The sequence below is a fragment of the Podarcis cretensis genome, assembly GCF_951804945.1.
Source record: "Podarcis cretensis genome assembly, chromosome: 15".
Lineage (NCBI taxonomy): Eukaryota > Metazoa > Chordata > Lepidosauria > Squamata > Lacertidae > Podarcis > Podarcis cretensis.
In genome coordinates this window covers 32,450,118-32,477,413 of record NC_137185.1, presented here as the reverse complement: position 1 = coordinate 32,477,413, position 27,296 = coordinate 32,450,118, and the positions used below count along the sequence as shown (strand labels likewise).

Sequence of the window (27,296 nt, the reverse complement as noted above, 5' to 3'; positions counted from 1 at the left end):
TAGGGAGCATCAGGGTTATCCAATGTGTGTGGGGGGTATGGGCCGGCTCTGGAGAACATATGTTCAAGCAGAGATAGCCGCCCCCGTTACACCTCCGCCGCAGGGAGAGCAATGACGACCTTTCGGCGTACGGTCAAAGCCTCCCTTCAGAAACCCCTTTAACGGGGAACCCTGGTATCGCCACCGCAAAGAGGAAGATGCACTAAAGGATTCCGCCCAAGGCCTGATACCGCCAAAGTTGTGAGGTTTTGCTATGGGAAAGGTGAAACCTGCCAATGCAGGGAAATTCCTTTCCGGCCCTTTAACAGCGACCTTAACGTAGCAGCGCCCGCATACCTGTGAAGAAAAGCTAACCTACAAAACCTGTGAAGAAAAATTAACCTGCAAAATAAGACATTAACTGAGGGTGGGTAGGGCGGGAGAAGCTCTGGAGCCAAGTGAGGATTCCCAGGTAAGATCCGTATTACAGCTGTTTTAGAATTTATCTGGATTACAGCTGTTTTTATTCCTGCATTGTAGGGGGTTGTAGAAGACCCTTGGGGTCCCTTCCGACTCTACAATTCTATGATTCTAAGGGGGGATAGGTTCTAATGATCTGGAATTCTTCTGGTTTTAGAAATCACAGCATGCTACTTGTAAGTGAATATTTTACCACCATTTTGAGTTACAGATTATTCCTACCAAGGGCATGAGATATGAGGGGCCATGTGTTTCAGGAATGAATTTGCACATTGATATTTTTAATAGATTACTGCTTAAGATCCAATATATAAACCCGCCTCCATTCATCCTACAATCCAGTTTATAACCTTGACCATAAATAGCACTTCATTCTTTGGCTGACTTTTGGATTCTCTGTTATTGCTGCAACTTCGTCCCACATTTTGAATCAGTGGAATGAAGATGTTGTGCAAGGTGCCAGCTGTCAGTTTCTTAGTTGCTCTCTGCTTGGAGACCATTGGTAAGTCTTTGTCTGCTCAGTCCAAATGAGGTGTCATTGCCACTAAAACCGCAAGGCTGTGCAAACCTTTTTGAGAAAAAGTCTCAGTGAGTTCAGTAGGACTTAGTTCTGAGTAAACACCCTTAGGATTAAGCTGTGAATCTTTCACAAAGATCTTTCAGTGAAAGTTGAAGTCATAAGCTATGGGAACATTTTTCAGAGTGATCATAGCTGTGGTGTGAACCCAGCTTTGCAACTTGCCATATACACATATGCAGGCAAGCATATAGGCAGGAATGCAAAGTCCAATTCACCATACACTCAAAAAACAAGGGGGGAAATGATTGGAAAACAAAAGGTCACTTGCAACACACATACGAGAGAGAGAGAGAGAGAGAGAGAGAGAGAGAGAGAGAGAGAGAGAGATTGATTCACTATAAACAGATTATTGTTCCTTTTTGAAAATATTTTTTATTAATTTTCAATTACAAAAATCTAATATATGCCACATTGTATCCATAACAAACAGATTCTTGTTCCCAAAGGTATTCTGTTGAGCCAGTTCTAAAGGTCATAGCCCCTTGTTTTAGAATTCCAATGTAAAGGCATCTTTTCCACCCTTGATAGGAAAAGCTACGTTTGTGATGGCTGTTTTGTAACAGCAAGGAGCACAAACTATGCTTTCTCTTGCACCTGGCATTGAAATGCAGGCAGTTCTGCACAGCTTCTCCTGCCTTCTTGCAATTCCCAACAAGCCAGGTTTAGAGCAGCCACTTTCAAAGCCAATTCCTAGGCAGGTCTGTTGGCCACTAGGCATTCTTCCACAGGTTCCTGCCAGAAGCCCCAGAAAGGAGATCCCACACTGGGACTGAAATAGAACAGCTGGTACAATCGCTTCACTGCCCCACTAACAGAAGAGGAAGTGAATGGGGTTATATAGTCACCCCCTTTTAGGAGACCCAACAAGAGGAACAAGCTTATATTCTCTTAGTAGGGGTGGGGATGTCTGCCCCCCGGCCTAACTGGACATGCCATGAGTCCCAATTTCTACCCTGGGACCATTTACCCCAAACTGCTGTGGTCTAAACTACTGAGCCTCTTGGGCTTGGTGATCAGAAGGTCAGCGGTTTGAATCCCCACAACAGGGTGAGCTCCCATTGCTTGGTCCCAGCTCCTGCCAACCTAGCAGTTCGAAAGCATGCCAAAAAGTGCAAGTAGATAAATAGGTACTGCTCCGTCAGGAAGGTAAACAGTGTTTCCGTGCACTCTGGTTTCCGTCACGGTGTTCCGTTGCACCAGAAGCAGTTTAGTCATGTTGGCCACATGACCCGGAAAAACTGTCTGCGGACAAACACTGGCTCCCTTGGCTTGTAAAGCGAGATGAGCACCACAACCCCAGAGTCATCTGCGACTGGACTTAACTGTCAGGGTTCCTTTACCTTTACCTTTTTTACACCCCCCCCTGCCCCACACTTGATGGGATATGTGACATCAGGTGCTGGTCAGGTAGCAATGTGGCTGCCAATGTGCAATGCAGGGGGGGGGGCTTGAAGCATGCTCCTGATTGTGCACTGGCAATCAGCTGATTGGCACTGGCTTTCAGCATAAAAGGATCAGCTGCAATACTGATCCCAGCAGAAAAGCAGAGCTGAACATTAGCAGTCACTTCAAGCCCTGTTTGGCTAGGCAATTTCTGTTCACCTCTTGATATGGGCCCCCAAGGGTAGGGAAACTCAGGATCTGTCTTGCCAGCCGGGTCCTGTTCCCCACCCCTGTCTTAGTACTAAATGAGCAAGAGGCTAGGCCTAATTGGGCTAGGTTTGCCCCCTCACTGTGGTGTTCAGTGAACATGTCCCACAGCAGTGGATGAAGGGACTCTTTGTTAAGAGCTTCAGTGTGTGAAGGAATACTCGGGTCTATTCAGGTTCCCCTCTCTTGTAGGAGAACTCTAGTTGTGTGGACATGTATTGGTCACATCCAGGGATTATTTTTTTCCAGTCAGAACTTTCACGTGGGTGCCATTGCCATTCTAAGAGAATGAGGGAGGTGTTTCCTGGTGAGTTCCAGCACCTCTTTTTCTAGAAAAATGGCACTGATGACATCACATCGTATGCTGCCTGAACAGGTGGTTGGTGGGACTGCATAGTTAATCAGTGTATTGAATTCCCCCCCCCAGAGGTAAAAGCGAATAGCAGAAATATCTGGTGTCATGGCTGTGAGGATGTACAACCGGACAATCAATGCGCAAAACGCAAATTCACCTGTATTGTTGAAAGACCTGGGTATTGTTACAACAGAATGGTGAGCTATGGTGAGTCTTAAAGGGAAAATGGGATGGGGAGTTGGATTTTATATATATATATATTAAATTTTATATTAAATTTTCCAACATACATTTATAGTATCCAATCTAAATTTATCACATATTTTCTCTTTTAGACTTCCTTCAACCTCTCTGACAATCATCCATTATTCAAATTTTTAAATACGCATTTCCTAATTTTATATTGCATTTTATAAATCTTCACACACTTAGTTTTCATCAGTACAATAGTCTTCTATCATTTACAGAACTTCTTGAAATCCCACTAGCGTTATTTGCTCATCACATACCGTACACATTTCAGATAGTCTGAAAATTTTCCCCAGTCTTCAATGAACTTTTGATCTCGTATATATCTGATCTTTCCTGTTAGTTCGTCCAGTTCAGCATACTCCATCAGTTTCATTCTCCATTCTTCGAGTGTCGGCAGTTGTTCCTGTTTCCATTTTTGGGCCAATAATATTCTTGCTGCTGTTACTGCATATTGGAAAAGTTTACAGTCCATTCTATTTATTTCATTTCCTACTATTCCTAGAAGAAAAGCCTCTGGTTTCTTAACAAACGTATATTTCAACATCTTTTTCATCTCATTATATATCATTTCCCAGAAGCCCTTCACCTTCTTACAATCCCACCACATATGATAAAATTTTTGTAAAAATCAGTCTTATTTCCATTTGGTGCATAGATCCCGACAATTATTATTTTTTCGCCTTGCCACTTGACCTGGACTGCAATTATTCTTCCTTCTTCATCTTTAAAGATTTGCTGAGTTTCAATTTTATTTCTTATGTACAATACAACCCCTCTCTTTTTGTTTTTATCTGACGATATAAATTCATTTCCTAATCTTTTATTGATCAAAACTCTTTTATTTCTTCTTGCCACATGTGTTTCTTGTAAACATATAATGTCCAAATTTTCATTTTTTTAAATATTGTCCAATTTTATTTCATTTTTTCCTATCATTCATCCCATTAATGTTCCAATTCCATAATTTCAGCGCCAAAGGGAAAATGGGATGGGGAGTTGGATTTGACTGGCAAGCCAGATTATTATCTCCCTCAGCCATTGCAGACCAGGTTTTGACAGGTGAACAGAGTTATCCTACTTTCAGTCACCTGATGCCCAGTGAAGGCTGGCCTATTAGGGCCAAGGAGACACTCCCCCACCAAACTCAGCCTGCCCTCAGCCAGCCCTCACTTGCCCTGCTGAAATCTACTCGGAGTTGAGTGTGGATTTCATGCTCTTTATTCAGCTCATAGTGGTGAGGAGGAATGAAAGTTTCCCCAAAATATCTGCTTTATATACATTATTTACACAATGGGTCTCATGTGATTGGCTAATTCTGGGGATTCTCCTGTAGGCCAATCAGGTAGCGGATTCACTTCCACCTGGAGCTGGATTGGGTGGCTCCTGCAGACCAATCATACTGCTGCATTGTTCTAGGACCAATCAGACTGCTGCATTCTGAATCCTATTGTTCTAGGACCAATCAGACTGCTGCTTTTTTGGATCAACTCAGTACATAACACCTGCCTTCTTAATTACAACCAGTCCAGAGGGTGAAACTGGGGGGTCAGCTTCCTCCTCCTGAATCTCAATGAGGAGGAGAATTGAGGGGGGGGAGGACACTTGAATTGGCTCTCTTCCATGAACTCTGGTTTCACTTACTGTCAGAGCTCCCTGCTTGCTGCCCCACCACCCCCAAAGAGCACTGACCACCACAGACCAGAAGAAAAGGGAAAGGCACAGATAGCTAGATAAACTAGAGCAGAAGTAGACAACCTAAGGCCCGGGGGCTGGATGCAGCCCAATCGCCTTCTAAGGCCTGGGAATCAGTGTGTTTTTACATGAGTAAAATGTGCCCTTTTATTTAAAATGCATTTCTGGGTTATTTATGGGGCCTGCCTGGTGTTTTTACACGAGTACAGTAGAATGTGTGCTTTTATTTAAAATGCATCTATGGGTTATTTGTGGGGCATAGGAATTCGTTTATCCCCCCCCCAAAAAAAAATATAGTCTTGTCCACCACATGGTCTGAGGGACAGTGGACCAGTCCACAGCTGAAAAAGGTTGCTGACCCCTGAACTAGAGCCATGTCTTTATTTGATGTCAACAAACTGGGATCTGTAGTCATCCCCCATTGCAGAAACTAAAGCTTGGTCTGCCTATCATTGGCTCTGTGTTCACCTACTGTTGGCCTGTCTGCTTTCGATGGGCACTAGCCACAAATGTTGATGTCACAATGACACCAGTTGACCTTTTTTGCCCACATGGGTCTTACAAAGACCCAGCAATCAGCTGGCAGCCAAATCTCACCAAGCCTCTTTGAAAGCATTGTTGGAACTTCAGAAGCCCCTTTCAAAGTGCTGACTTGTGGAGCACTTTGCTGTGGTTTCACCCTTGCTGAACGCCATATGTGCCGCGTTAATCCTGTGTGGAATGCCCGCACTGCAACTTTGAGGCCAAATTAGATGTGTGACAGCAGCAAACCTAGGTGTCCTAATCAGGCAACTCCTGAATTCCTGTAAAGGGGGATGCAAAGTGAATTAATGCAATTGGAGAAGTGTTTCTTTTTGAACCTCCTCAAATATTAGCGGTAGCAGTTGTACTTAGGAAGGCATAACTACATTTTTGCATGCCTGTCCAAATAGAGTTTTCTCACATTCGGGAATGTTTGAAATATTTCCACCACAAATTTGTTGCCACCCAAGGCTGACTCTTCTCTATTTTTGTCTCTTTTCATGGGCACAGATGATGCAACGCTGTTCGTGGACCGAGGCTGCGTTGGTACTTGTATTTATCTACGACGAGATGCACACTATAGGAATTTTACTTTGTGCTGTCGAACTAATTTCTGCAATACAGAAAATATCTGGCCCCATGATGTCCCATCAGAGCTAATAATAACATAACATAGCATAACAATGGTTTGAGACGGGGATTCTGGGAGCTTGTGTAGCAATGTGCCCATTCTCTCCCCTACTCCCAATCACAACCCATCTTGCTTGCATTGCTTTGTCAACGGAATTACATGTTACATTTATGCCATTTTTAATCCGTGTTACTTTGTAAATGCTATATAATGTTTCCCTTTATCCCTTTATGTTTCCCTACATCATTCTTCAAAGTTCATAATATTTTCTCTTTCATCCATTTTCTGGATGAAGCAGTGTGTATCAATAAGCCAATGAATTCATTTCTACTGCAGCCTGATTAATGCATATAATTTCACAAGATTTATATACCACTTGATTGTAATAAAATATCAAAGCAGTTGGTCTTGATCAATAGTTATGCTATACCCCCTGACTCACTGGGTTTCTAAAGTGCAATTTGAAAGACAGATTAGATCACCAACATCATTGTTAGATAAACCCACCAGAGTAGGAGAGGCATAGCTGTCAATGTTTCCCTTTTTTAAAGGGAAATTCCATTATTCCGAATAGGATTCCTCACAAGAAAAGGGAAAAGTTGACACCTATGAGGAGAGGCCCACAAGGACACTTTGCCAAGGGCCTCCTAAAACCTGGAGATGCCCCTCATTGGCAATGACAGTCACAAAAATATATTGAACTAGGAACTCAGCTAGATCAGTAAAGAAAAATTGTTTTATATGTGATATATATGTGATATAACACTGTGACACCAGATGGCACTGTGGACTCCCGTCTTTCCCTACCGGATTTTCCTGTATGAGGTTTGTAAAGGTAAAGGGACCCCTGACCATTAGGTCCAGTCGTGACCGACTCTGGGGTTGCGGCGCTCATCTCGCTTTATTGGCCGAGGGAGCCGGCGTACAGCTTCCGGGTCATGTGGCCAGCATGACTAAGCCGCTTCTGGCGAACCAGAGAAGTGCACAGAAACGCCGTTTACCTTCCTGCTGGAGCGGTACATATTTATCTACTTGCACTTTGATGTGCTTTCGAACTGCTAGGTTGGCAGGAGCTGGGACCGAGCAACAGGAGCTCACCACGTCGCGGGGATTCGAACCTCCAACCTTCTGATCGGCAAGTCCTAGGCTCTGTGGTTTAACCCACACCGCGTATGAGGTTTACAATGCATTTAACTGAAACACTTCTTTGGTGTGCCTAGATACTGTTTTAAAGAGAGTACTCACTTCATCTTTTTTGTATCATAGATAGAATCCCACACCAAAATCAAATGTTTGGCCAACTTCCTGTTACAGACCTTGAGTGATGGAAGAGAATCATGGGGCAACCTGACATAGCGTTTCACCAGCCTGTTTCTTAGGATGTTCCTCCCAGCATGGGACCTAAACCTTATTGTTTTCTTTGTGTTTGGTCAGAGCTCACTGCTCTTGCTTACTGTCTATACAGCAGCCAGGTGGAAGTAACTCATCATGTACCTGACACATGGTAGCTACTTTGAAAGACTGGAACAATCCACTCATTTATCACTTCAGAAATTCCCTTGTTTGTAGGTACAAAAGCTATGTTTATAGGTCACGCCTGTTTGTGTTTTCAGATCATCAGTCTCTTTACCATACATCTCAGGGCAAAATAAGATGTCATGGGAGAGGGGAAATGGGGTTTCCAACCATACATTCCTCTTGTCACCTTAACATGGAGACTGGGAAATTTTCTCCACTGAAAATGCTGCAAGATACAGAGGGAAGATAATTTTGTTTGGTTCGCATTTTAAAGCAAACTAACCTACATTATACCTTCCATGGCGGGTGGCACTGCGGTCTAAACCACAAAGACTCTTGGGATTGCTGATCAGAAGGTCAGTGGTTCGAATCCATGCGATGGGGTGAGCTCCCGTTGCTCTTTCCCAGCTCCTGCAAACCTAGCAGTTCAAAAGCATACCAGTGCGAGTAGATAAATAGGTACGCTGTGGTAAACAGTGTTTCCGTGTGCTCTGGCTTCCGTCACAGTGTCCCATTGCACCGGAAGGAGTTTAGTCATGCTGGCCACATGGCCTGGAAAGGTGTCTGCGGACAAACACAAACTCCCTCAGCCTGAAGCAAGATGAGCACCGCACCCCATAGATGCCTTGGACTGGACTTAACTGTCCAGGGGTCCTTTACCTTTACTTTTTTACCTTATACCTTCCACACTAATGCACAGATGAAGACATAGTTATCCTTTAGATTTCATACTTCTCTGAGTTGGTTACTTCCAGGTGCTACAGATTTTTCAACCTGTTTTTAAATGTACATGAAAAACATACCAGTCATGGCACCACAGCTTCCCTGGGTGCGGGAATCTGAGGGGAAGAGAGATCTAGCTAAAACAGGGTGTTCTCTCTCTGCTTGCCCACCCTTCCCATTAGTCTCTTTCTGCCACCAGGTGAAAAAGTTTATTTCCTAGAGGATGCCTTTTACCAATCACCCATAAAACCAGAGCTCCCCCCCCCCCAGATGGGTGCCATTGCCATTATGAGAGAACAAGGGAGGTGTTCATGGTGAGTTCCGGCACCTCTTGTTCTAGAAAAATAGTAAAGGTAAAGGGACCCTTGACCATTAGGTCCAGTCGTGGCCGACTCTGGGGTTGCGGCGCTCATCTCGCTTTATTGGTTGAGGGAGCTGGAGTACAGCTTCCGGGTCATGTGGCCAGCATGACTAAGCCATTTCTGGCAAACCAGAGCAGTGCACGAAAATGCCGTTTACCTTCCCGCCGGAGCAGTACCTATTTATCTACTTGCACTTTGACATGCTTTCGAACTGCTAGGTTGGCAGAAGCAGGGACCAAGCAACGGGAGCTCACTCTGTCGCAGGGATTCGAACCGCCAGGCTTCTGATTGGCAAGTCCTAGGCTCTGTGGTTTAACCCACAGCACCACCCACATCCCTGTAGAAAAATAGCACTGCTTAAAACCTCCTTTCTTCCCCTCCTTATTTCTCCTCCAGAACCCTGAAGATGGCCTAGACGTTGACTCTTGAGCATGGAGTGAAATATTAATGGAGATCACAAGTCATTGCTCCAAATTTGCTGGTTTGGGCTTTGAACACATAGTCCTAACCTCAACCACATGAAGACAGTAAGATTGTTTCAGGCATGACACCCACACCATTTTTCTTCAAGCACACGGCAAGCCTGCCAAATCTATACGAGTCTCTAACTGTTCTTCGCCCTCATAAAGCTCTTTTAAAAAAAGAAAAGAAAACTCACCATGGTCAAGGTTGTAAAATGAAGTCCTCCAGAATTTGCTTCCCATCACCGAGGGCAAAGAGGCTGCAATGTCTCACCAGTTGCTTTTATTTGACTTTGAGGTCCTCGGCTTGTGTTCCTTCCTTGGAAGAAAGAAACGAAAAGATGAGCAACGTTCTGGGAATAGGCTTCTTAGCCCTCCTCTACCTTCATGCTGGTAAGTCACAGAGTCAAGAAGAACAAAGCACTGTAAAAGGGACCTTCTTGGACAAAAGCCATTGGGGAGAGCTGAGTTAACTCAGACCACCCAGTCTTGAGAACCCCAGTGTTTGTTGAAGCTGTTATAGCTTACTGCTGTAGTGGAGAATAATAGTAACAAATGCATCTCAAATAATAGTGGAGAATCTTCTTTAGCAGTGGAGACTCCCCGCACAATTTCTTACCCTTTGCCATATGCTCAGCCTTTCTAAGTGTGAAGGCGCTCTTGCAAGTTGGGGGCTTGCATGGGGGAAAGGGGGGCATGCTTCTTTTAAGATAAACACCCACTCTCTATTACACAGGGGTCTGAAAATATTAACGCCCTGGCTACATTTGAACACACTTTCATAAGTGTCATCTTCATTTGGATACCTAACTGGACATTTGGGTGGCCTATATTCCAAAATCTGTTTCGGGACCCTAATCCAGCCCACCAGCCAGTTTAATCTGGCCCCTGTGACAGTTTATTTCCTGAAGTAAAATCCTAAAAATACCTCAACAACTTTGGGGTAAAATCATAAAAAAGTTCAACAACTTCAATCCTAAAAAAAAGTCCAACAACTACTTTGGCTGGCCCCTTGGTCGGCCCCCATGGCCCTTCACTTCATCAAATCTGGCCCTCTTTGAAAGAAGTTTGGACACCACTGGCCTATAATATATCAAGCTATATGTAAAAGCTAAGATTAATTATAGCAGGAGTGAGGAACAATTTTTATCCCAAGGCCCAAGTTTGCTTGAGCAAATGCTCAGTAGTGAAGTTTATTTTTATTTTTATCAGACCATGTTAAAATGTGTCGTGCGAAACTTAAATGTTTGCCTCCCCCTTCACCACAAAAAACCCAGGTAGAGCATTTTAAACCAGCAGTTCTACACTTAAATGTAAATAAAATTACTGTATTTTTCGCTCTATAAGACGCACCAGACCACAAGACTCACCTAGTTTTTGGAGGAGGAAAACAAGAAAAAAAATATTCTGAATCTCAGAAGCCAGAACAGCAAAAGGGATCGCTGCACAGTGAAAGCAGCAATCCCTCTTGCTGTTCTGGCTTCTGGGATAGCTGCGCAGCCTGCATTCGCTCCATAAGACACACACACATTTCCCCGTACTTTTTAGGAGGGAAAAACTGAGTCTTATAGAGCAAAAAATACGGTATATGGGACAGCTTGTAATTTCAACTGAAGCTTCCAGAATTCTCTCTTTCCTTCATCCCTCATTGGGGAAAAATAGATTCCCTCTGAAATCAAGTACCCAGGTCTGGCCCAAGACATGTTGGCACCAGAGATGAACCACAAAATGGTTCCCCCTCTCCATCAGGGAAGACGGGGTGGTTGAAGATCTACATCAGGAACAGGGGGCAGGGCAGAGAAAGATCTACACTGGGTTCTGCTGCTCGTGTGGCTCCTGCTGCCTGAGCTTAGGCTATGTGCCTTGAGGCATGGTTTCTAAAAGTGAGAAAAGCAGGGACAAATGGGCACGGACATTTTCTCCCTAGCTTTTTCTAGTCAAAAGAGTTGCTTAGTTTTGCTTTTTTAAAAAAAACTGTTTCCTCTCCAAAGGTGGGATCCATTGCTAGAGATTTTAGACTGGCTAAGCAGAGAAGGTGGACAGAAGGCTCTCAGTAATTGGAAATATATTGATGCTATTGATTCCCTCCTGTGACAGGAGAAAGACTGAACCATGGCTTTGAAGGGTTTTTGTGGGGGAGGGGGGTCAGAATCTTGGATAGCTCCACCCCACTTTGAGCATAAGAGAACTTCCCCTGATCTCTTGCTGAGTGCGTTGGCAGGTTTTGCCTTTCCCGTAGCAAAACGTCACAACTTTGGTGGTATCAGGCCTTGGGCGGAATCCTTTAGTCTATCTTCCTGAATGGGGGGGCGTGCAGCGGTGACCCATGCCCACTTCCTCTTTGAAGCGGCGATACCAGAGTTCCCCGTTAAAGGGGTTTCTGAGGGGAGGCTTTGACCGTGCGCCGAGAGGTCATCATTGCTCTCTCCTGCGATGGCTGAACCATGGCTTTGAAGGTTTTTTTGTGGGGGGGGGTTTGTCAGAATCTTGGATAGCTCCACCCCACTTTGTGCATAAAAGAACTTCTCCTGATCCCTGAAAAGCATTTCAGGGAGCTGGGCATGTTTAGCCTGGAGAAGAGGAGGTTAAGGGGTGATATGATAGCCATGTTCAAATATATAAAAGGATGTCATATAGAGGAGGGAGAAAGGTTGTTTTCTGCTGCTCCAGAGAAGCGGACACGGAGCAATGGTTCCAAACTACAAGAAAGAAGATTCCACCTAAACATTAGGAAGAACTTCCCGACAGTAAGAGCTGTTTGACAGTGGAATTTGCTGCCAAGGAATGTGGTGGAGTCTCCTTCTTTGGAGGTCTTTAAGCAGAGGCTTGACAACCATATGTCAGGAGTGCTCTGATGGTGTTTCCTGCTTGGCAGGGGGTTGGACTCGATGGCCCTTGTGGTCTATTCCAACTCTATGATTCTATGATTCATGCAGCTATGGCTGTTGCCTGTTCTAGCTTGGGGAGCCATTTTCTTTCTTTCTTTCTTTCTTTCTTTCTTTCTTTCTTTCTTTCTTTCTTTCTTTCTTGTTTTCATTCATTTTCATGGTACAGACAATATTTTTTTAGAAAACAATTGCTACAACAGTAAACCACAAGTAACTTGTCCTGATAAAATTGCAGACTTTTTATCACGCCATGTGTTAACGTTTCATTTGATTCCTCTAAGAGATGACAACACATTTTCCCATTCTTAGTAGCCACTCACTTAATGTTTTCCCTTTCTCTTCATCTGGCTCAGCTGGAGCTCCAAAGTGCCTGGAATGTAAAAAAGTTGCACAAGATAACACCTGTACGCATGAAGAAAAAACATGCTCAGCGAGATTGTGGAGATTCTGCTATTCCCGGCTGAAAGTTGAAGGTGAGTCCAGGAGGCAATGATTACTTTTGGGATCCTGCGCACACAATGGAAAGAGAATTCTGCTGGAATAGTTATAATCCAGCTTGTTCTTAAAATACATTTTGCAAGATCTTGCTGCAGACAGGATTTGTTCCGGAGCCCCTTCGCATCCAGAAGCGAACGCAACCCACTTCCGCGCATGCATGTGACCTCATTTTGACCGTCTGTGCATGCGCGAGCTGTGAAACCTGGAAGTAACGTGCTCTGTTACTTCCAGGTCGCCACAGCGAGCAACCCAAAAATACTTCTCCCGAAGCTACTTCAACCCAAGGTATGGCTGTAATTGGTAAGAGTTCATCCTCTGTAAATGGCTGAAGTTTGTTACAGGAGAGGGAGACACAAGTCTAGAAATGTCATATGACATGTCTATTGAATGTACCCAAAGGAAGCTCAGGAGGACCTTTCAGAGCTAACCTCCCCACTGTACTAACTGAGGCATTTCTGCTAATCCTGTTATAGTTATCATTAATGCAATTTATTTAGCTTGTTGTTGCTTACTATTAAAAAAAAAATGAAACTCCATGTGACTGGGGTTTTTTTTGTTTTTTGCTTTAATCTTGCAAGTCTGTTGGGCCATTGTCTACCAGGAGACATCTCGGTCTATATATCTGAAGGAGTGTCTCCACCTCCGTCGTTCTACTTGGACACTGAGGTCCAGCTCTGAGGGCCTTCTGGCAGTTCCCTCACTGCGAGAAGCCAAGTTACGGGGAACCAGGCAGAGGGCCTTCTCGGTAGTGGCACCCGCCCTGTGGAACACCCTCCCATCAGATGTCAAGGAAATAAACAACTATATGACATATAGAAGGCAGCTGAAGGCAGCCCTGTTAAGGGAAGCTTTTAATGTTTGATGCATTACTGTATTTTAATATTTTGTTGGAAGCCCAGCCAGATGGGTGGGGTATAAATAATATATTATTATTATTATTATTATTATTATTATTATTATTATTATTATCTGGAATGCATGCAGTTCTCAGTTAGGGAAGAGGCAATGGCAACTCAGCTCCAATATCAACCCAAAGCACCCATGGGCAGGGACCCAGCACCCTGGAATATCCCAAGGGTGTCGCTCACAATGGCAATGAATGTGTTAGACCCTTCCTAATCCTACTTGTGATTACATGGTAATGGAGGGAAGTTTTTTGGGGGGGAAATACGCTTATCAAGTTGGGGTGTCCCATGGTACATTTTTGTCTTTCTTTCTCTTTTATCCAGGAGCCACCTCAAGTGTGGATCGGGGATGCTCTGTGGTTTGTCGCAGCGTAAAGAATATGAAAAGTCAACGCGATGAGAAAATGATGTGTTGCGTGAGAAACCTTTGCAACACACACAACATGTGGCACAATAAATAAATAGTTCTGAGCAGAGAGATGCAGAATAAATCTTTATTGGGAATGAATTTATGTTTTTGACTGAATTTCCACAGTAGCAGACTTATGGGTGCAAAGGTTGGGAACCTTTCTCAGCCTCAAGACCACTTTCCCTTCCAGGCATTATTCCAGGAGCCACAGACTCGTGGTGGGCAGGTCCTGAGAGAACAATTACTGTAAATTTTACCTTTGTGCAGTAGACTAAACTCCACACACACACACACACACACACACACACACACCATCCTCCTTTCAGACAAGTAAGAGGCCATTATCAGAGTTTCAAGGAACACTCCAGTCAGGCAAAAACACTCATGGAAACTGATGAGGTGCGTGGCTTGGAGAAAGTTTTGAGGGTCAAGCACAGCGGTTCCCCAGGTCTGAAGTTCCCCCAGTGCTATGTTCACACATGGCTCTTAACAGCACATGCACAATGAGAACCGATGAAATTTGATGCACGATGATTCACTGAGGTAGAAGGTAATAGAATAGAATAGAATAGAATAGAATAGAATAGAATAGAATAGAATAGAATAGGCAACTTGCTTGCTCAGAAAAAGCTGTTACAGTTTCTTCTCCCTTCCCCTCAGGGCAAGATGATCATAGAATCAAAGAACTTCGTGGTTGGAAGGGACCACACTTTCAGGGTGGTCATTTGTGAGACTCCAGGACTGTTGGGCCCATTTGACTTCATCTCTGAGGTCCATCCTTGGCCTCAACTCTGACTCAGTCTTATGAAGAGTGAAGGCCTCAGACACCGTGAGGAACACCCACCCATACCATTCTTCCTCAGGAACATGACAGACCTTCAGATAGTACATGTGTATCTTGCTGTCCTTCATGCTCAGTGCCCACAATAATAAGGCTCTAATAATGAGGATGGCCAATGAAATTCACCCACTTTGTTCTTCCCATCATCCAGTATAGAAAGATTGCCACTTCGCACTGTCCCCTTATATTTGAGGTCCTTGGCTTTTCTTCCACTGTTGCTTGGAGGAAGGAACTCAGGATGAACAAGGCCTTGGAAATGGGTGTCTTAGCCTGGCTGTGCTTTAACACAGGTATGTCCCAAACGCAATACAAACAAAACATTAGAGAGTAGCCTTTGCCAACCCAGTGCATTCTAGATACAGCTGCCACCACCTGTGCTGGTCACTTGATAAGCAAAGGCTGTCCTAGAGCACAGGTCTTCCACCATGGGTCATGGCCTGACCCAATTTGGGTTGCAACAGGAGCAGTGCCACTTTGCAAATATATTCTATGAAGTTAAGAATCTTGTTTGGGTTAAAAGTGGGTACTGGGTTTGAAAAGGTTGCCTCTCAATTTTAAATTGAGATTTAAATCCTGCTTGCATTGAAATTCTTACCTTTTGCTGTTGTTGTTGTTTATGCTGTGTTATCATTTATTGCTACTACTTTATGAAGCATCCAGAAAACGTCTCTCCATACCTTATTACATTCCTGAAGTAAGCATCAGCTCCAGTTGGGTTTTTCCTGGAGTTGTCTTGTTTTCCATTCCACCCCTTTCTTTCTCTTTGAAGCCCACAACACCCTGTCAATGTTTCTTTTTTATTTCTGCACACTCGGAGGAGGAGGTGTCCCCTCTAACCTGACACTGATTATTACTAGGGAAGCTTCCTGCAAACATTGACAGAGGTATGAACCAGTCACTATTCCTTCCTCACATGGAACAAAGTAGATTTTTAAAAGGGTGGGATACTTCTCCACTGCTGTGCTCTAACATAAACGAATGTAGCAGTGTTCTTCAGGTGACATTTTGGGTATCTTGGCTTTTTGCAAAGCCCACGAACATAGAGAAAAATAGAAATATATGACAATACAGAGGTATAAGTGATACAGAACTGCAGAAACAACAGGGCACAGGGTGACCAAAGGTTTGTGGGGGCTCTGATATGACGTTTGGGAGGTGGTCCTACTGACAATGCATCCTGACTGGCGGGGGGGAGAGATCCATAAATTACCCCAATTCATCTCTTAGAGTTGACGCATAGCTTGGTAAACACAGTTCTCAAGCAAGAAGCATAGTTTGTTTGCTCTTAAATGATGCATCTGTGCAGTGCTTTAAAAAAGGGTGAAATGGCTCTGGAACTCACCATGAAGTTGTTACAGTAAGTGCTACACTTTCAACCTTTTTTTTTGGGGGGGGGGGAGGTGCCAGCACTGAATACCCTTGAGTACCCCCAGGAAAAAACCCACTGCATCTATGTATCCTAGTAGGCTTCATGTTGGTTTCAACATTCTTCTGTGAGAAAAGGGAATGAGCCTATTTTATGATGGTGTATTGACCATCTGATGTTTTTAGAAGCAGCCCTACTAATTTTTTTTAAAACCCCATAAAACTCTCCTGCTCATTTCTTCAAGGGAACTTTTTATTGTTGTTAATTCAGTGCTTTTAAGTCTACTGGATTAATCACTGCAGCCCTAATGCACATTGATCCCTAGCTTGATGTGTTGCTTTTGAGATAGGCATGTCCATTTCCTATGTATCTTTAAATTTTCTGAATTTGTACATGACTCAGCACTCTTGGGGTGGCCTATATAATGCCTCGGATTCAGCCCCTAGTATCAGTTTTCTACACTCCTTAGTGAGTGCTGATCTTATGCTACTTGATGTACCTGTTAGGACCATTCATATGGTATGTATTTATTATTCATGATTGGTTATGTTTACAGGATTGTCATTCTTATATTTACCGGTATATTGTATGCAAATATAGTGGATTTTATTTTACATCATCGCTAGCTGATGAAGAATTATTACCATCGAAACAGTTTGTCATCTGGGAAAACTGTCTACGTTTTTTGGATCATCCATTATCGCACGGTTACATGATTGTGACTGTTGAAAGGCTTGTTTGCCTCTTTCAGTACCAATGGACTATATTGTCTAATTTTGTTCATGCAACAGTGCTGTGTTTCTATTACATATTCTCTGTTTAAGAAATACTACGCTTGGAGCTTCTATTATCGCATAGGATCGGGACTATTGAAAGGTTTCTTTGCCTCTGTGATATTGATTGACTACCTTCTCTAATTTTGTTCATACAATGTTGATTTTGTTAGTATATTATTAGCCACGTGTTGCCTGTTATTGCTTAAGTTTGTCTGTTTTTGCAACTCAGGGGATTTCCTTTGTTACATTTCCAATGTTGGCCATAGGGCAAATTCTCTGAGCAGCCAATTGCTTACTGTTTCCCCTTTGTCTTCTTCTTGCCCAGCTGGAGCTATCACATGCATTGAATGTAAACGTGTTGCTGAAGATAACTCTTGCATGGTGCCTGAAACTCAGTGCAGTTCCCCATCGCAGAACATCTGCTTCACTTGTCTCACTACCCAAGGTGAATCCAGAAAACTGTTATTCTTAGAGAGCATAAAGTGCTCATTCTCTTTTTCTTCTCTGCCAATGAATTTTATTGATTTTCATTTTTAAAAAACAAATTAACATTAAATTTAATACATACTTTAAAAGTTGTCCCCACCCTTTTCCTATGGTGTTGTTAATCCCACCCTTCTATGCTGTATTACATTAGCTATTCCACTGTAATTTCATTACTGTTATATTTTAGCTTCCATCTGCTGCTCAAAATTTAATCCATTAATGCCATTTAACACATGATATTTCAAGATGCCCAAATAGGGAGTTCTTCCAAGTCCATGTCATCCCTTGAGCTCTTCTTTCCTGTCATCTTTGCCATGTCCACATAGATTTTAAAAATACTTCTTATGTTGCCATTGCTTCTTCTTTCATCCTACGTGTACGTGATGCCTGTATTCATTCTCTATGACATTCTGCTATGCAGACAGGCAGCCCTTTCCTATATGTTTGTCAGTTGACGGGGCTCCTATGCTTTACACAGCTCCACAAGAAGCTAAAATTCCCCAGATAATCAGCACCTGCTGTCAAATTTACAGGAAAGCTGTCAGGTCAAGCTTGCCAACCAGGGACAGCCCACCCTGTCTGAGGCATAATGGGAAGGTGCTGTCCCTCGCTACCCCCACTGCCACCCCATAGTCACCCTGCCAAAGCCTCACTTACCAGGGTTACACAGTGGCGGCAGGGTTCCACCCCCCACCCACCCCCCAAGGTGGGCTGCTTCACATCAACTTATGGGCCCTGCTGCCAACCCTGTAATACTTTCCAATATTTCCTAGAGGATAACAGATACTGTTGTACTTACCTCAATTCTCTGAACCAAAAGAGGTTTGGGGTTTTTCTCAAGGACTTCCTGCAGGCAACTGGCTTTGTGCAGTACAATATCATACAATCACACATTCAACCTGTGCGATTTCAACCTTACCCCTGTTGAAGGCTGTCTGGCTGAAATTGTGCAAGTTAAATGCAAGTGAGTGGGAGAGCTTCAAAGCTCCTTTTGTGCTGAGTCCACTTGCGGTTTTCCAGCATCAAACAAGATTTTGAGCTATCCACTTTGCTTGGACAAGGTCTGCTAAACACACAGGCTCGGGGGTGCCTTTGCGAGATCTCATGGGGCCATCGAGGTTCCTGAGAGATCTCTCACAAGCATCCTAAGCGTTCCGGACCCAGTGTGCTGAGCAGACCTTCCTTCCAAGCAAGGCAAAGATGTTAAAACTCTCTTTGTCCTGGCTCCACTTGAATTGCTGAATGCAGAAAGAGTTTTTAAGCTCTCCACCTTACTTGGGGCACAAGGACTGCTTGGTGCACAGGCTCTGGGAATGTTGGGAATGCTTTCTCTGTCCCCTCCACCTGCTAGTCATTGTGCAGTTCCAAGGGTCTGAGTAAACATGGTTTTTGTGACTACTCAGAACCCTTGGAACCGAGTCCCATTACGATGTGATCATACTGCATTATACAAGTTGGGCACAGATGGAGGTTCACAGCTGTAAGCACCCATGCCCCAGATCTGCCAGAGTTCCTCTTAGCTCCCTAATTTCCAGGTTGCAACTAACCAAGCTGTTTTCTTCCAAAACTCACTCTGAATGAGCACATTCCAGGGTGGTTGGGTGGGCCAAGCCGACTCCTAGAAACTCCATGGCCATTTCCTTAGTCACGTAGAGGCCAGTCACTCTAGGACAGTGTTTCTCAACCTGTGGGTCCCCAGATGTTGGTGGACTACAACTCCCATCATTCCTAGCCAGCATGACCAGTGGTCAGGGATGATGGGAGTTGTAGTCCAACAACATCTGGGGACCCACAGGTTGAGAACCGCTGCTCTTGGGGGATCAGTGCAAATCACCCCACAAAAGGAAAAACTGGACTCTTTGACAGGCCATCAAAGCAATCACAAGCAGTCCTAGTGTTTTGGCCAGTGTAGCATACTTAATTCCTACAGTCAAGAGACTGGAAAGGACTTGGTGGTCATCCAGCTCAACCCTTAATTTCATTACAATGGTTTGGTTTGCATGCTCATTAAACAACAGCTCTATAATGACTTGGAGTATACCAAATGAGTAACACACTGAAATGGTTGTTTGGCCCCAACTCCTGCACCCTTTGCACCTCCGATGGGATGCATTCGTATGAATCCCAGAACTGTGTTCTTTCAAACGTAGTGATGAAATGACACCCATCTTGGTGTCAAGATAGGTAAGAGTAAACAGGAGCCAGTTTAAAACATGCTTCTACCCCAAGGTCAGCTAACTGCATCTTCAGCCTCTACTGACACACAAAGAGAGTCAATGGGTTTTAAAATAATTTCGGTGTTATAGTGTACTAAACACGACACCAGAATTTGTACAACTCTTGCTACCTCCTTCAAAAAACTAAAACTAAAAATAACTGGTAAAGTGGTGTTCTGCAAATGGGTAAAGTTTCTTAGATGCTAAACAAGCTATCCCTTTCCAGATGGTGTCTCACCAATTGTGGACCGAGGTTGCACTTATCTGTGCCATAGTATAAAGAGACCGAGAGAGAACTATCAAGAAACTATGCGGTGCTGTATGAGAGATCTTTGCAACACTCACAGCTTCTGGACCAACCATTAATACATTATAAAAAGGAAAAAGAATACTGACCAGGGACAGATTTGTTAAATCAGGTGGATTCTCAGAACTTCTGGCTTTTGAACTGGTCTGTTAATAAAATGCAGCAATTGAGAAACACAATATTCTTACAGGGTTTTTCCCCCCTCAGCCAGCTGCGTCATGAAAACCATAGAAACGTTTTTCAGTGCCTTGCGACAGTGCAAATGATGGGAGGCTCCCCCACAGATTAAATTATTTGCTACGTGCTGACAAGGATAGGGGAGAAATTTGATTCACATTGCATTTAACAATGTAACTCACACTTTCTGGAACAACACATGAACTGTACCACAGCCTTCCTCCATAAAAAATCACACTTCTCTGAATTTGGCAAAGCAGTTATCCAGCTAAGTAATTTGTACAAACATACATATAATAAAGTAAAATGTGCATTAAAATGCATGTGACAGTGAAAAAGCACACAAAATACATTTGATTAGGGAGCAATACTTTGCAAAAAATGTATATACAGTGGTTCCTTGGAAGTTGAACAGAATCCGTTCTGGAAGTCCATTCGACTTCTAAAACATTCGGAAACCAAGGCGCAGCTTCCGATTGGCTGCATGAAGCTCCTGTAGCCAATCAGAAGCTGTGCCAGACGTTTGGGTTTCAAAGAACGTTCACAAACCAGAACACTCAATTCTGGGTTTGTGGTGTTCAGGATCCAAAATGTTCGACTCACAAGGCGTTCAGGATCCAAGGTATGACTGTATTGGGCAAAATTGCATACAGACATATGTATATTAGGAGAAATTTCCACAAAGACTTAAAAACAACAACCCCTCTCCCCCACAAACTATTGTGGATAACTTTACTTCAGCCTGAAAAACAAGAGAAACCAAAACTGACAGATTCACCCATACCTATTTTCAGACATTCTTCCATGCAGTTCCTTCATTTATGGAAGTTGGGAAAATCCAAAGCTGAGGCTGAGGGCTCACCCAACACTTTCATTTGCCCCATGCCTAGAGAGCATGGGTCCGAGTGTTTTTCTGCTTGTTCCACACTTTCTAGGTATGGGTCTGAGTGGTTTTGCCCTTGCCCCGTTACTTTCCCTGGGAAATAAGAATGATGATGTCAGGAAGGTGACCCCCCCGGACTGTTTTTCAAAGCTAACACCCCACAGCCTTCCCTTCTCACTCCTAGCTCAGATAAAGAGGGACGGTTGGAAGATGACCAAGGAGAAGCCAGGCTGCCAACAGATGAGAGAGGCTCAATCCAGTGACAGTGAAGAAGAACCGATGAAAACTCTCAGTTCTCGGACTCGGCTTTTACAATGCCTTAAGGAGGAGCGAACGGGATGCGGGTGGCATTGTGGTCTAAACCACAGAGCCTAGGGCTTACTGATCAGTAGGTCTGCAGTTCAGATCCCCGTGATGGGGTAAACTCCCATTGCTCGGTCCCTGCTCCTGCCAACCTAGCAGTTTGAAAGCACGTCAAAGTGCAAGTAGATAAATAGGTACCGCTCCAGCGGGAAGGTAAACATTGTTTCCATGCGCTGCTCTGGTTCGCCAGAAGCGGCTTAGTCATGCTGGCCACATGACCCGGAAGCTGTATGTTGGCTCCCTCGGCCAATAAAGCAAGATGAGCGCTGCAACCCCAGAGTCAGCCACGACTGGGCCTAACAGTCAGGGCTCCCTTTACCTTTACCTTTAAGGAGGAGCGAAAGGGGAGGGGCAGACACACAAGGTTCTGGCGTAGATCCTGCTGGAAGCAGGACTCGGATTAAGATTAGGGCATCTATTGTTGCTGAGTGGAGTGTGAAGCTCCACTTGGGATGTTTGTTTCTGTAATAAAAACTATCTTGAAATGATGGGAGTCTGCTTACTGCTGGGAAGCTGGCTAGTCACCAGGGATCTTGATAGATGATGTTGATGATGATGATGATTTATTTATTTATATGCCACCCACATGGTTTCCCCATCCACTCTGGGTGGCTTCCAACAATTTAAAAACATAAAGCACAGTAAAAGATCAAACATTAAAAACTTCCCTGCTCTTTAGCAATAAATCAGAGCACAGCTTCATCTGGAGAAAACCTGATTGACATTTGCTCCGATTCAGTACTACAGATCAGGTTTCCTCAGCAGAATCCATCTGATTCACACATTCTGAACCAAAGTGAGAATGGAAAAAGAACTATTCTTCAAAATTCGCAATTATCTGAATATTGTGATGCAGTCTTCCAACCCTAATGCTGAGAATTCCACTTCCTGAAAGTGAGGGATCAGCACAGACTTCAAAGAGAAACAACCACATACTGGTGAATGTATGATAGCTGTGTTGGCGTCCATAGTTCTGCCTGAGTTTATGCTCATTTTCTGTGTACTCCAATGAAATTCCTGTTTTCTGATTAGCTAGTAGGAGGAAAGAGGGGGGTATTACACATGACTGTAGGGTCCTGCTGCCCTACCCAAGCCTTTCCAATATGGGGGTATACTGTAGATTGTTGGCGCCCGGGACAGGGCAAATGTTGTTCCCCTTTAGTGGACTGGTCAGTCTGGCGGCACTGGACTGGCGCCAAGGAAATTGCCTCTGCAGCTTCCTCATGTGCTGGGGCCCGGTGGAGGAAAGACGTGGTGATGCTGGTGCCACTGGTGCCTTCAGATGGTGGTGGCACCCTCCTCCTCACTCCCCCTCTTGGCTGACCCAGTGGATGGGGCACATTCAGGTGTCCCTTCACTGGCCATGCGAAGAAGGAGATGGTGGCACCACCCACCTCTAAGGGCCTGGCCTGGGTGCGGCTTGCGTCCTGCAGATCTGGCCTCTCTGCAGAAGCCTGCCATGGGGCGCCTTGTTGCGTCCCCTCAAAATTGTGTGCCAGGGGCCAAGTTGGAAAAGAGGCCTGAGCTTTGACCTAATCCAAACCTAACCGGCTCAGAGAAACTCCTCTGATAAGAGGAGTGAGGAAGAAGGGAGAGTTTGAAGAAGGGGCACCTTTTACAGGAAACCCCTCCTCTGAGCCTATTGGCTAATAAAGACCATGTGACAGGAGTCCGTCCCTCCCTCCTGGGAGGAATTCTTGAAAAGCTGCCTCCTGCATTGGGATGGAAGAAGAACATCTTCTACAGTAAAGGTTGGGTCAAGATGAGAAATAGCCAAGCAATAGGATTCTTAGTCCTGTTCTGCTGTGTTACAGGTAAGCCACAGAGGATTCATAGAACTGTACAGTTGGAAGGGACACCGATGATCATCTAGCCCAAGGCAAGAACAAAACCCCTTTCTAGGGGAGCTGTCAGGACAAAAGTCTCTGAGAGAAAAACTTGATTTATTAGACCATTCATTCTTGAGAAATAAGTGAAACTGTCAGAATTAAAGGTGCAAAAAGAATAGCTGTATTAAAGAGTGATCTGTTGTTATTGTTTTGAAAAGTCATCACCACTGCTGGCTGTACATTTAGATAGCTTTTAAGCAAGAAGCATAGTTGCTTTGTTCTCAGGTGGTGTATGCACTGTAGTCTTGCCTTAGAATAGACATCCTTCCTGTGTGAGAGAAAAGAGAGTGTACCTCTTTTAGGATGTTACTTGCCATTTGAAGTTTTTAGAAGCAGTCACACTCATTTTAAAAACACACAGAACTCTTCTGCACATCTCATTGAGGGAGCTCACCCTGCCATTGATCTAGTTGGATGGTTTGCTTTTCAAACTTTATATGGCCATGGCCTATTCTGACTGTTCTCTTCTCCTCTCTATCTGGTCCAGCTCGAAATTTTAGATGCCTTGAATGTCCAAATGTTTCAAGTGACAACGGATGTACGGTTCCTGAAAAGCAATGCACCACTGGACCTTGGGAATTTTGCTTTGCTCGCCAACTTAATGGACGTAAGTTCAGGGGGCAAGTTTTACTCTTCCAGAGCGCAACATAACCTTTATGACTGCTGTCAAGGCAGGAAGTCCATATCTCTAGGATTGTTAGACATCTGGTGACAGGGCTCCTGGGTGTTTGACAGCTGTATCAGATTTTTAAAAATTGCCAGGTAATGTGTGCACATTACTGCATCTATGTGCCATGAAAAAACACAACTGATATGAGATTGTGAAATGCATTCTTATATTTTATAGGGAATCTGCAAAGGCAATTCCGGCAAACCTAAATACTTCCCAACATTTGTCAGATAGATTTCCTTTCCTTGACTTTCATTAACCATAGGCTTTGCATAATCATGCAGAATATGCGGAATTATAGTTTGGGCTGCAATCACACACCCTGTGCATGCCATAGATCAAGGCTTTTGCGTGGACAGGCGGAGTCCCCAGATCCCGAGTGGTCCCCCCCATCATGTGGAATAACGACTCTAGACAACGTGCTATGGGATTAAATTGGCCACAACTTTATTAAATTTCAAATGTGGGTAGACCTTGGCTCAGGCATTGGGCGTTCTCCCTCCCTAGTCCCCAGCCGGGGACCTAGGGAGCATCAGGGTTATCCAGTGTGTGTGGGGGGGGGGATGGGCCGGCTCTGGAGAACATATGTTCAAGCAGAGATAGCCGCCCCCGTTACGCCGCCGCAGGGGAGAGCAATGACGACCTTTCGGCGTACGGCCAAAGCCTCCCTTCAAAAACCCCTTTAACGGGGAACCCTGGTATCGCCGCCGCAAAGAGGAAGATGGACTAAAGGATTCCGCCCAAGGCCTGATACCGCCAAAGTTGTGACGTTTTGCTACGGGAAAGGCGAAACCTGCCAATGCAGGGAAATTCCTTTCCGGCCCTTTAACAGCGACCTTATCGTAGCAGCGCCCGCATACCTGTGGAGACAGGTTAACCTGCAAAACCTATGAAGAAAAGTTAACCTGCAAAAGAAGAAATTAACTGAGGGTGGGTGGGTGGGAGAAGCTCTGGAGCCAAGTGAGGATTAACAATTAAGATCCACCCTCTATTGTGTGGGCAGGTAATCCCTCCCCTTACCTGGCCTGGTTTCCCTGGCAACGCTTCCCCCAGGTGGGATTGGACAACTCACTGGGGTAGGCGGGGACCTCCAGGTATCCCACCTGAGGGAAGGCAAAGCCTATGCTGATGGGGCCACTCCAGATCCAGGGCTGCACGCGTCCACGCAAAAGGCGCCCCCCGTTTTAAGTGGGGAGCGGTCATTGTGAGTTGGTGGTAAAATGACAGCTACCAGGTGGAAGACAGAAAGTTGTAAACCGAAGTCATTGAAAAGCATGCTGGCTGAATCTGCCATGCCAACTCACTCAGCTAAACCTCTGCTGATGAACAGAAATGGTCAACGAATTTGAAAAAGATTTTTAAGGCTACATTCCAATAAGCCTGAAATAACCTTTGTTTCCCTTTCTGCTCCCACCCCCTAAGAAGTGGGAAGGAATGTATCCTCTGCAAATGGCTGAATTTTCCTAAATGTAAAAATTGTGGTTTTCCCCCCTTTACAGCAGGTTTTGTACATGTGGACCGGGGTTGCACTAACAAGTGCATCAGCTTTGTACATAAGGGGAAAAAGATGTCGCAAACTTCGCTGTGTTGTGTGAACGATCTTTGCAACAATCACAACTTCTGGACTAATCAATAATGAATGACTATTTCTTGAGAATCAGTTGGTGGAAGCAGGTGGACTTTCACCCCCTCTGGCTTTTGAACAGTTCTGTTAATAAATTGTGCCACACAACAGATAGTCTTCTTGCTATTCTTTGGCATGTGTTGATGGGAGTTGTTGTCAAAAACATTTGGTGGGCATCAGGTTGAGGACGGCTCTTATGACTAATTGGGCCATATAATGGCAACCACTGAAACTTTGTTGACTGTCTCACTACGGAACCAATATTTATTATTTCTTTATATCTTGCCCTTTGTCAAAGGAGCTCTGGGAGGCGAACATGGTTCTCATTTTGTTCTGTGAGGAAGGTTAGACTGAGAGGTCGTAAATGACCTAGAGAGTATCATTGCATACCCTCCAACATTTCTTCACTGAAAATAGGGATGTTCTGTTCCATAACGATAATTTTACGATTTATACACCACACATCTTACTGGGTTGCCCCAGCCACTCTGGGCAGCTTCCAACATATATAAAAACATGGAACATTTTTGAAAAAACCTTCCCTATACAGGTTTACCTTCAGACAGCTCTGGGGTCAGATAACCTCATACCCTCCAACATTTCTCCATTAAAAAAGGGACATCCTAAGGAAAAGTGGGTCATTTCGGGATCAAATCCGAAACTGTGAAGGCTTCTCTAAATCGGGGACATCCCTGGAAAATAGAGACACTTGGAGAGTCTGTCATTGCTGAATGGGTATTAAGAACCTAATATTTGGTGGCTTGGTCCAACATTATAAGCACTGTGCTACTCAAGCTGATGTGAGTGCTAGGAGCAGTTAAGAGACCAATATTATTATTAATAAGACTTTTATTATTTCTTCCCCAGCCCTTCTGACTGGGTTTTCCCAGCCACTCTGGGTGGCTTCCAGCATATAAAGAAACATAATAAAAAGGATAAAAGGTAAAGGTAAAGGACCCCTGGATGGTTAAGGCCAGTCAAAGGCAACTATAGGGTTGCTGCGCTCATCTCACTTGTAGGCTGAGGTAGCCAGCGTTTGTCCACAGACAGCTTTCCGGGTCATGTGGCCAGCATGACTAAACCGCTTCTGGCGCAATGGGACACCGTGACGGAAACCAGAGCGCACAGAAATGCTGTTTACCTTCCCGCCGCAGTGGTACCTATTTATCTACTTGCACTGGCATGTTTTCGAACTGCTAGGTTGGCAGAAGCTGGGACAGAGCAACGGGAGCTCATTCCGTTAAGGGGATTTGAACCACCGACCTTCCTATCAGCAAGCCCAGGAGGCTCAGTGGTTTGGACCACAGCGCCACCTGCATCCCTATAATAAAACATCAAACATACATATTCCCCACGCTCAGCTAAAATTCCCAGAGTTTCCTTGGAGAGGGGTGGATTGTTAAACCACTCTGGGAAGTGAAGCCCTGTGAGGGCAATACTAACTCTTAAGTGCCTTTAAGAAACGACAGTCCCAATTGTTCTTCTAGGAAAGTCTTGACTGGTAAAAGGGTGCACATGAGTCCTTAGCCTGATTCAGTGACAGCAAATGTTTGATTGCCGCAGTGTGTACCTATAGCTAATCTAATACCTCTGCAGGTATAAGGGCATGGGTTTCCAAATCTGTGCTTGCCATGTGGACGAACACTTTTTTTAATACCTATTTTTATCACTTCGCATAGCAGTGGGGGGTGTCAAAAGAGGCTATTGATAGCTGAAATTCCCACTCTTTTACATTATGGGTTGAAGGCCAATGCAGGGCAAATGGCCTCGCCTACATCATTCTTCCCCAACCA

General features: G+C 44.4%; 1 protein-coding gene and 3 long non-coding RNA genes across 4 annotated transcripts; all 4 read left to right on the top strand.

Moving 5' to 3' along the window:
- Positions 1 to 850: 850 nt before the first annotated feature.
- On the top strand, positions 851 to 6,553 carry LOC307204044. The gene is made up of 2 exons (XR_013833487.1): positions 851 to 961; positions 6,021 to 6,553. It is a non-coding gene; the product is annotated as an uncharacterized lncRNA (long non-coding RNA).
- A 2,703-nt stretch (positions 6,554 to 9,256) lies between these two features.
- LOC307204601 lies at positions 9,257 to 14,004 on the top strand. Its single transcript, XR_013833749.1, has 3 exons — positions 9,257 to 9,598; positions 12,447 to 12,566; positions 13,821 to 14,004. It is a non-coding gene; the product is annotated as an uncharacterized lncRNA (long non-coding RNA).
- Positions 14,005 to 14,883: 879 nt separating this feature from the next.
- On the top strand, positions 14,884 to 20,076 carry LOC307204492 (uncharacterized protein). The gene is made up of 3 exons (XM_079956073.1): positions 14,884 to 15,036; positions 17,214 to 17,333; positions 19,817 to 20,076. The coding sequence occupies exons 1-3, from the start codon at positions 14,985 to 14,987 to the stop codon at positions 19,954 to 19,956; spliced, it is 312 nt and encodes a 103-aa protein (XP_079812199.1). The 5' UTR covers positions 14,884 to 14,984; the 3' UTR covers positions 19,957 to 20,076.
- A 2,961-nt stretch (positions 20,077 to 23,037) lies between these two features.
- On the top strand, positions 23,038 to 25,600 carry LOC307204390. The gene is made up of 3 exons (XR_013833669.1): positions 23,038 to 23,134; positions 23,697 to 23,816; positions 25,379 to 25,600. It is a non-coding gene; the product is annotated as an uncharacterized lncRNA (long non-coding RNA).
- The last annotated feature ends 1,696 nt before the right edge of the window (positions 25,601 to 27,296 follow it).